A 10,447-nucleotide genomic window follows, 5' to 3' on the forward strand; every position below is an offset into this window, starting at 1 on the left:
TTATTCATTTAGCAGATGCTTTAATCCAAAGAGTAATGTGGAATATCATAAGCAATTTATCACAAGACATAAACAAGTTATGAAAGTTAAATTTTCAGGTGTAGTGGGTTTGCTGGGCAAGGAAACATTAAGGTTATATTTCACCTGCTTCGTGATAGTTAGTTTACACAAAAATGTATTACAATAAACATAAATAAATAATAATAATTCCATCATAATTTACTTCATATTTTTCTTTTTTATGTTTCATATTTTTCTTCAGCGAAAGTAAATGGAGTCCAAAACAACAGTAAACCAACACTGATATATATAACCCACACCACACGATTTATCTTCTTTTTTCTACCACGGAAGAAAGAAAGTCATACAGGTGTGGAAAGAAATGTGGGTGAGTAAATGATGACAGAATTTTCAGTTGTCGATCTCTATAGGTTCACCTTGAGCCCATTTTGTAGCACTTATCATTCAAATGAACACATTCACTGTGTGGCACTGTTGAGCTGTGTCTCAACACCGCATCACGTTATCCCAGATTAATCCATGCAAGATGATTAATAATAGTTCCCAAGGTATATAATCCTGATTATCATCAGCAATGGACATGGAAGCGCACGGCAGAATGGTGTGCAACTTGAATTTGAACCGTTTGAGAGCCAAAGAGGAGGGGAATGAAATATGAGGGTTTTTTTCTATACTCAAAGGGAGTGGTGTAATGTCGAGATTGAGAACGAAACCAATATTGGAGAAGGCCTCAGTCTTCTCATAGACGCTGCTGTTGATAGTCTCCAGGAGATTCTGCTTTCCCACTCAAGCTCTTACCATGAAGGGTTCTGATGATATTTTGCGCTAAAATACAAAACCGCAGCATCCTCTTCGGGGAAACTTTAAATATAAAGGAGCCGAGAAGCACCGCGCGCACATAGTGTCACTTAATAAGAAGATACAAAGAGGCATTAGGACAGAGAAAGCACTTCTGGTGAGAATCTTTCCACTCGTGCCAAATTGGACCACCGGAAGATGCGCGTTACGAGACGGTGATCCAACAAAATTAAAATGCATTTTTTAAGGAGTGCTCTTAACGCGTTTCTAATTAAAGACATGCCGGGGTAATCCACATGGGACAGCTCCTTACGTCTGCAGCTGACAATAAAAAGTGAGGAACCCATGCCGGATGATCTGAAGCAACTTTACGCACCGGAGGGGGAAAATAAATAAATAAAAAGCGGCGGACTTTCGTCAATTTCCACCCACTTCGAGTCAACACGATCAACAGATGACCACGGCGGTCTTTAACCATATAAAAGAGACTCGCTCTCCTTGTGTCATGGTGCGCTAGAGCTTGTGGAAGTACCTTTGGAGAGGCGACGCCAGCGGAGTCTATTTGATGTGCATTGCTTTAACATTATTAAACACGGGAAGGCCGTCGAACAAGTGTAAACTAAATCTGCATCGAAGAAAAACAGGTAATTTGTTACTTTACCAAACAAACACGTGTTTCCGAAGCGCCTTTGCGCAAGAGCGTTCGTGCGTAAAAGTGGAGAAAACTCGGGATTCTGGTGTGGGTCTGTGATGCTTTGATTGTTTAGAGATATCGGACAAAGCCTGAAGCTACACTAACTTGTTTTGTGAATCAAGAACTTATTTAATGCATGTTACAACTTAGGAATAAGAAATTGTGTTTACTTCTTTTAGCTGGATATTATTAAACTATTGACAAACCTTGGTCAAGTACCCCCCTGTATGGACCAAGGTTTATCAATAATTTAATAATTAATAATATCCAGCTAATTTCAGGTTGAAAAGTACATCAATGCAGATGTCTTTTAATTTTTAAAATATTTTAAACGATTCAATATTTTTCAGTGTCTTCCAAAATCTTTCAATTATTATGAGATTGTAAATCTGTATGCATAATAATTATACAATAATCACCAAAAAGCAGTTTAAAACAATTTTAGATGTCATATAGCAGGATGCAAAAATTAAAAGACATATGCATTGATATACTTTTCAACCTAAAATGTACATGATGATTAAAAAAGTCTCAAATTATGTGTCAACCGTCCATTCATGACTTATTTTAAGCAGTTTAATGTGAATCAATAAATCAAGTAAGTGGCAGGGGACTGAAATGATCATGGTGTGCTTGCAGGTCTATAAGACTGGACACTGGGCAGAGGGGCTCTCTTTGCCCACTTTTCAGCATGAGTGCAGTGCGCACACCTGTCTTCATAGGGCTCCTTTTGCTGATCCTCACCTCCGGCTACTGCAAACCGAGAGACAGGGACGACACAAGTCTGCTGGACCTCCTAATGGACAGAGTGAGACAGGCACAGGAGCATCACAGCGATGGAAACGCACAGCATCCCCCCGAGATCATCGAGCATTCGGTGGAAACAAGAGACGTTAATAAAGTTACAAAGTCATATCAGCATGAACGCATTCTTGGTAAGCATCATCACATTCACTGGCTTACTGTGTTTGGATAATGAGAGCATTGTAGTGCATACTTGTAGAAAGACTATGGTAAACTGATCTGCTATGTGGCAGACTATTCTGACCTGAGGAATTTCTCCTCTTTTAACAGAGGTCTTTCCGAGAGATCTTCGACAGAAGGAGAGATTTTTAAAACATTTAACAGGTGAGCAAATGTCTGTATCTCTATGCATTTTCTTCATTTTCGAATTGACAGCAATTTAAAATCTTTTTGTATTTTTGCAGGGCCGCTTTATTTTAGCCCCAAATGCAGCAAACACTTTTATAAACTCTATCATAATACCAGGGACTGCACAATACCAGCCTGTAAGTGCCATTTCATTGAATACCATTATTATGACTTCAGAAGCTATATCTAGGAGTGTGACATATTGATTGGAAATATTTCATTTTTAATGATTGACCTGAAATGTTTTGGCATATATTCTGGTAAATGATTATGCTTGCACACTGTATGAAGCTTTTATTTAGCTCTATTTTTTTTACTCAAACATTTGTATATGGTACAGGTCTTCAAGATGAAGATTCTTTGTCAAATTAAACGTGTCTAACTCTTGTCTTTTTCTAGATTATAAAAGATGTGCCCGGCTTCTTACAAGACTAGCAGGGAGTCAGCGATGCTCAGAGGGATAGATGTCGCAGGTGAATAGTTAACATAATGTATACACAGATTTAATGGTAAACTTGTTTCCGCTATTAGAGCTAAAATGTTTGTTATGGAAATATTTGCCCAGAACACACACAAAGCGATCAAATGTCTAGAACACAATCATCCCAACGTTCTCGCTACCACATTCTAAAAAAAGAACTTGATAGACAGTTTCTGGTTACACACACACAATGTGTAATCTACGTACAGAAGTATACTTAAACATAACTCTACAGGAGAAATACTACACCTAACTGTTTATGACCTTTCTAATATTACGGAGTTCCCAAATTAGCTTTTACTTAACCTGTTTGGAATGAAAGGGTTTTCATATTTTAGTTAAAAGTCTGTTCTGGTGGAGTTTCTAGGTGGCTGATAGAAATAGACTTATATAAGTAGATTTTATCAATTCAAAATGAACTAACTAACTTCTTAGCAAGTGAATAGTTAGCTCATGTAAGTACAGTAACTGTGTAGCTCATTTCATTGAAATGAGAATAAAATAGCACTCTGTAGTCATTAAAAGAGAAGCTATGTCAAAAGAGTACAAATTAAGGATACTTCTAATTATTAAGTGTGCTTTGTTGTTATACTTTATGTTGCTGCATAGATAAAAATAAGAAAAACATATCACAAAGCATGAAACATTACCACACAGACACATATAATAATATTTAATCAAGGTAAACTACTGATAAACAATCACACAGAAAATTCTTGATATTTAATTTGCATATTGGGACTCTATATCTTCTCCCCTGTTTTGAGGTAGTTGGTGGTTTCCCCCATATTTGGATGTTGGGTGGTTAAAATTTATTGTTTAACTGTTGAACTTGTGATCCGAAACCTAAAAAAGTTTGAAAACTGATTCAAATACAGTACTGCTCCTCAAGCTGAACACAAAAACATAAGAAAAGTGTAAGCAGGTCAAACTGTGGCACTAGTACGTCTGTCAGAGAAAGTACAGGGATTACATTCTCAATTGACTGTAAATGGCATGTTAACTATTTGAAGTAAAGAGCCACACTTATGGACAATGGCCTTTTATGACACTGCTTTAGTTCTCAGTGTAACATAAAACCTTCAATCCGTTCGCCATCTGTGTTGCACAATTTGCTTTTCTCTGAGGATTTTCCACACCATTGTGTCAGGTCAAGTCACCTTTATTTATATAGCGCTTTATACAATACAGATTGTTTCAAAGCAGCTTTACAGTGATAATAAATAACGATTCAATGATGCGAATTCAATTCATTATTCAGTTGAAATCAGTTCAGTGTTGATTCATTTCAGTTCAGTAACTGTGTAAAGTACATCAATTATGAAATGAGTTCAATTCAGCTATAAAGCAGCTCTGCAGAAAACAGTAATGTCATCATCCAGTTAAGTTGAGTTCTCATCCAATGGTGTCAGTGCAGTCAAATCAGTAATATAGGTTTATTTTAGATTTTTTTCATCCTCTGCCTCGTTAAAATTATAGCTTATTTTCCATATCTCATTCTGTAGAATAATAACAATTTCCATTTTTTTTTGTGTCTGTGTGTAGTCATAGGGAGATCTCTATGTGAATAATAATAAATATAGTAAGATTTTTCACATAAATATATTTGCATAGTCTAGCTTTAGCATATATGTACAGAAATTGTGTTTCACTTGTTTTTTAAGGTATTTGTGCTGAAATCATTTTTTGTTCATTCCAATCATTGTTTCATTTTACAGATTTCAACAGACCTGAAGAAATAAAGAGAACCAAGTAAAGTGCCTTGGAGAAAAACAGGGAAAATAAATTAATTCAGAACAATCATATTTATCACATAAACATAGCTTTTTTTTGCAATGAAATGGAACTCCTCTTCTGACCTTTTTCTTCTCGCATACAACTCGTCAGTCTTGTGAGTTGACAAAACTGATGTTAGAACCAAGTTTACTGGCAATGGTCATGGTGAAAATGAAGAAGACAATGTTTTACGGGAAAAACACACAAAAAAAAATGTCCTGCTGCCAAAACACGAAATCTGGATGTCACATTCAACCTCATATACATTATAAGTTGAATTTGCCTTCACAGGTAGTTTTTGGTTGAAGAACTTAGAATTTAGATGTTGTGTTGCGGATGTTCAAAAGTGTTTACTGGCTGAACGAAGCCTTTGGTCCAATATTCCTGACAACCTCAAAGCCACATTCCTCAAAGCCAGAGCTAAATCCTTTGATTGAATTATGATTTGCATGATATTTTCTTGCCTTTTTTGTCTTTACAAGACATGTCTTGGTAGTGATGAATGCTACAGGTTGCAGTTTATTCTGTGAAAGAAATTAATTGCATTTTGCTAATATTGAATGTCTTATATTATGTATTTATACATTCAAGCTATTAAATATTGCTATTGTCAAATGTATAAACATCTAAGCTAGAGTTCAGTTTGTAAATATTGTAAATATATACAGTATATATATAACATATGATCTTTAAAATAAACACGTTTGTTATAAATTGTTTAAAGAGTGAAGTATGAATTTGAAGTTTCCCACTCCATTTTGGCTGTAAATCCATCTTTGAGAGGTATGAGACCCATTTAAGAGTGTGGGAAAGCAAAGCAGTACTGCTCTTAGCTGATGTCATTACAGCACATTTAAGTGACAACCTTCTGAAATAATGTTTGCATTGGCATTTTACTGAGGGAAAAAAGGCAATAGAAAAACATTTCAAATTGTTAAGAAACAAAAATCTGCAAATTTTATTAGTGTCTGTTAAGCAGAGATAATGCACCGTTTTAATCATTACACACACACACGCACACACACGGTTTGGTATTGAGCAGCAGCCCATCAACTTGACTTATAAGTTAATATGTCATAAGTATGCTGTCTAATGAACCATGGTATAACCCTCTATTATTTCTGGTTTACTATTGCAGAGTTATCATGATTTGTCCAGACATGCTAGTGTCACTTGTGCTCAAGCTTAAGAACAAACAATCAAATGAATGAATGACAAAATTAAAGGAGATACATGGAAAGATTAATTTGTCAGGATGAACCAGACAAGCAAACAAAGCTAGCCGATCTAGCTAGTCAGCTATAGCCACAAAGAACATCCTCCTAAACTGCTCATCTTTAACTTACAGAAAAGTTTATAAAAAGCTCTTCCTTTACTTTCAGATCATTATAGTCCAAACATCACACACAATAAAGGCAGAATCACTACAGGACAGTAGATGAAGAGAATTCTTGTTTTGCCAATAGCTCTAGTACTTCTAGCCATAAGCATTCAAGGCTAGTTTACTTGCTGCTGTTACAATCAGCCATATTGCATGCAATTTATTAGTCTGCTGAGGTAATGCCTGTGTATCTTTCTTCTGTCTTGCTTAGGAACTCCCATTAGTTACCTGATGCCAACACTGTGGTTTAGCTGGTCTGACTATAATTTTGGGCAGCAGCCAAGTAAGAGCAAGAGTATAAGCAGCAAATGGTACATTTACAATTGTGACAACAACTGACCATCAAGAGAAGGTGATAAAGATTTTGAAATTTCTGTAATTCAATAATGTTGAAAAATTCAATTCAATGTATAGAGGTTACAGTTGGATTTTGTCATAGCTATATGGTGCCACTGGCGATAACTGGTAATGTAAAGTGACACGGATAGGAAGAGAGCAGTAACTTGAAACCAAAGATCAGGAACAAAACTGGCCAAATCTGACCTGATGATTAAAATGAACCATACAAAATCTGGTGACTCATACCTCCACGTCAGCCTTATCCGCATTCAACAACTGTGACACAAGAAACTGAGCAACAACAGCACTGCAATTTATATTTGTTTTATAATTAAGCAGTCAATGATATGACCTTCAAGGTCCATCTAACAGAAATTCATCATGCAACACATCCAATATTATTAAAAATATATATCATTTCAGATATATATTTAAATATGCAAATGGAAGTAGATGTTAAAATACATTTATTTACATGAATATATTTTAATGAAAAATAATGTTTTTTCCCTAATGGGAAGTGCTAACTAGAAAATTCTCAATCAATTCATTGTATTGTATTGTATTCTATGATTTTTCTAAAGACATTTTGTACTTTGTCATTTACAAAGTTGAAGCGAGGACATTCTCTTTGAGACGGCTGCAACAGAAGTCAAAAACATTACTGAGGGGCTTAATTTCAAATTGTCTAGATAGGTGTTCTACCAAATGCCATTCTAGGCTTAATGCTCCTTCCCTTTTCCCACTCCAGTTGGTAATATGCTGCATGGAAAAAGTTCCCGGAAATGTGACATGAAGCATTCAAAGAACTCCATAAGCTGATTACTAGAACTTTGTTGAGCACATGATCTGAAAATGTTCAAAGTAACAATGTATCCACCAATGAAAGCTCCTCAAGCTTATGTCTATAGCTTCAAGGCTGAAGGATGCATATAAGTTAGGCTATAGGAAAAAGATATTTGTCCATCACTGACTTTATAAACAACACTCTGCTATTAACTCCCCCAAACTGTATGGCAAAACATGCTTTGTTATTGACAAACCTTCACTAAATCTTCACTGGAATGTCTCGGGAAATATCTGTAAGGTAAACCATTTTCACTAACTCCCATAACAAATTGGCATATAAGAAAACATCTTTTAGGGTAGTGAAGAGAAATCTGGCTTTGAAAAGGTATCTTATGTCTACCCCAAATTATTTTCACATTATTAGACCCTCTAAAGCATCACATAATGGGATCTAAGCCTATGGTGCAAATCTGTGACAATGATATGACAAAAACAACCTCTGGGAATTTCTTACATTGGTTACGGTCATTGGTCATGTTCAGAATTTAGAGTCAAAATCAATTAGATTTTCCAAACTTCAGTCTTAAATCCTCTAATTTAGGATTTCTGCAGTGTCAGAGTTCAAACAGTGGTGCTGCAGTCCTTTGAGAGCTTGACAAAGACTTTTGGAAAGCTGTGAAAACCAGCATTGTTTGTTGTGTTTTGATGTAGGAGCAAAGAACTGGAGCATGTATCTGCATAAGGTCTGTTTATGTTGAAGACAGGTGTTAAATGCCAAAATGCTGTCTGCTACGCAGAAAGGATGAGACACACGTTACATTTCTTACATAATTGGGTGTGGATGACTGACAACCAGTGGGGTGGTTTTAAAAAAGCCCAGCTTTGAGCAGCAAGCTTCATGTTTTCTCAGCTTCCAAGTAGGGGCAGGGAGAGGAATGTTCTGCTACTGCGCTTTGCAAGTCATAACTTTGTGGGCGATCTCAGGCAAAGGGTCTTAAAATTCTGTCTGACTGTCTATGTGTGTGTACATTAGATTGTTTGATCATTAGATCATCAGGGTGCACATGACAAGCCAGTTCTGCCAAGAGCCCACCAGTGAAGATGTGTGACGATATAGCATGGGAAAGCAGTCTCTGTGTTTTCATAATTTTATGGTAAATACTTTATAAGTAACTTCTAAAAATTCTATAAATGCAACATAATAGATATTAAAGTTAGGATTTGAGAATAACTTTAAATAGTATAGTTAATAAGATAAATATTTGCATTTAAATGAGAATAAGAGGATTGAAGGATATTGAATTATGCATTTATATAAACACATAAATAGTAAAAACATTTTGTTTGATGATTTTAAAAGAACTTTCCTATAGGGAAAAGCTTCTATTGATACAAAAGTGGCCAAAAGTGATGTCCGGAGATGATATTTGTTTTTAATGACTCCACAAGTTTGATTAAACCATCAAAAAATTAAAGGAAAATATGTTTTATTTTATTTATATTTTTTAAATATTTTAAATATGAGGGAAGAACAAAACACTTGGTTAAGGTCTGGCAAAATTATTTGGCAAAAAAAAAAAAAAAAAGGCAAACTAAAGCTTAAGGGTATTGACTATAACAATCAGTTAATATTTCATTGGTTGTCTCTTGTTTCTTCATGTGTTCATAATTTCTTTGTATGACAGCCTGGTCAAAAGCTATGTACGCACAATTGGCATGTTTAATTGCATTATCACAAATTATTATAATTAATACTACAACCACAAAATATGCTTACAAACACATTTTTAATCATATTTGTATAAAAAGGCTGGACATCACTTTTGGTCACAACTGTATGTTGTATTTTTATGAGAACCTAATATGTAAATTCTTTGGCATACTGTATGGACTTGTCATATTGAGCTTTAGGTTATACTGTTAGTTATACTGTTAGTAAGAATTCCATAATAAGGAATCAGAACTGATTTAACTGTATGCAGGAGACTGAATTTTTAATTTTTTTTCCATACAAAAAAACTGCATAATTTTGTAATATTAATAAATAATAAATAATTTTAATAAAAAATATTTTATGGTTTTAAAATTAATGTGACAAGTGATGTTGTAGATTGCAGTCTTGAAAATCCCACAGAGGAATAACAAATGTCTAATGTGCGAAAATATATTGTGAAGAAATCAAACAGCAAGAATGGCATGTCAATTCAAGTTTCTAAACTGAGAATTTCCTTGGCAAGTTATTTAGGACAATATGATCTGTAAATACTCTGAACAATACCCTTTTAGGCAAAAGAGAATGTGCCAAAGGAAACCAGGCTTTAAATCCCTGTTTATATATGCAACAACAAAAGTCAATTCATTCCTTCTTTGAGTCTAGATTTACACTGTGCTCACAGCAGGTGATTCCATATAAGGAGGATTATCACTGTTTGTTTATAAATGTCCAAACTGTATGAAAGAAAAAATTACTGGCAGGTTGTTTAAAACATATATCTCTTTAAGTTAGCCTACATAAACATTTCGACCCTTATTCATTTTTTCTATGAAGAGAAACTCTCACCTTTTAAAAAATGCTATTAACTGTTTTTATCAGCGGGGATGGTTTTACACAATAAGTTTTCCTAATAATACCATTTTATATAAATGTACGTCTATTAAATGAACACTGACTGAAACAAATGAGAAATGTCACTCATCACAACGCGCGCCTGTTTGACTACACACTCCCTGTCAGCTGAACTCACCAGAACGCGCTTCTGTGCACACCAGAGCGCGCTAGGGGTCCTAATCATGTAAAACGTCATTTTTCCTTGCTGTGTCCCATTGTTGCCTGAATCAAAAATGCTGACTAGAACTTTGATCTCTGTAAAGCTTAAAATAATAGTCTATGATTGTGACATGCTACTTTTCCCCAATGCGTTTTTTAATAATATGGATACATATTATTTACCAAACGAACTGAATTTTTTTAATATTTAGTTTTACTTCTTTACGGGTCCTTTAAGACTAAAGTAAA

At 34.9% G+C, this 10,447-nt stretch overlaps 1 protein-coding gene across 2 annotated transcripts; it reads left to right on the plus strand.

Moving 5' to 3' along the window:
* The first annotated feature begins 737 nt into the window (after positions 1–737).
* alkal2b (ALK and LTK ligand 2b) lies at positions 738–5,616 on the plus strand. 2 transcript variants are annotated; one of them, XM_067367982.1, is made up of 6 exons: positions 738–1,463; positions 2,153–2,448; positions 2,588–2,641; positions 2,722–2,802; positions 3,065–3,138; positions 4,865–5,616. In XM_067367982.1, exons 2-5 carry the CDS (start codon positions 2,205–2,207, stop codon positions 3,127–3,129), a joined length of 444 nt encoding a protein of 147 aa, XP_067224083.1. In that variant the 5' UTR covers positions 738–1,463; positions 2,153–2,204; the 3' UTR covers positions 3,130–3,138; positions 4,865–5,616. The 2 variants fall into 2 exon arrangements, with proteins under 2 accessions (XP_067224083.1, XP_067224084.1); XM_067367983.1 differs by having other exon boundaries at positions 738–976.
* The last annotated feature ends 4,831 nt before the right edge of the window (positions 5,617–10,447 follow it).

Source organism: Chanodichthys erythropterus, chromosome 18 (genome assembly GCF_024489055.1).
Source record: "Chanodichthys erythropterus isolate Z2021 chromosome 18, ASM2448905v1, whole genome shotgun sequence".
Classification (NCBI taxonomy): domain Eukaryota; kingdom Metazoa; phylum Chordata; class Actinopteri; order Cypriniformes; family Xenocyprididae; genus Chanodichthys; species Chanodichthys erythropterus.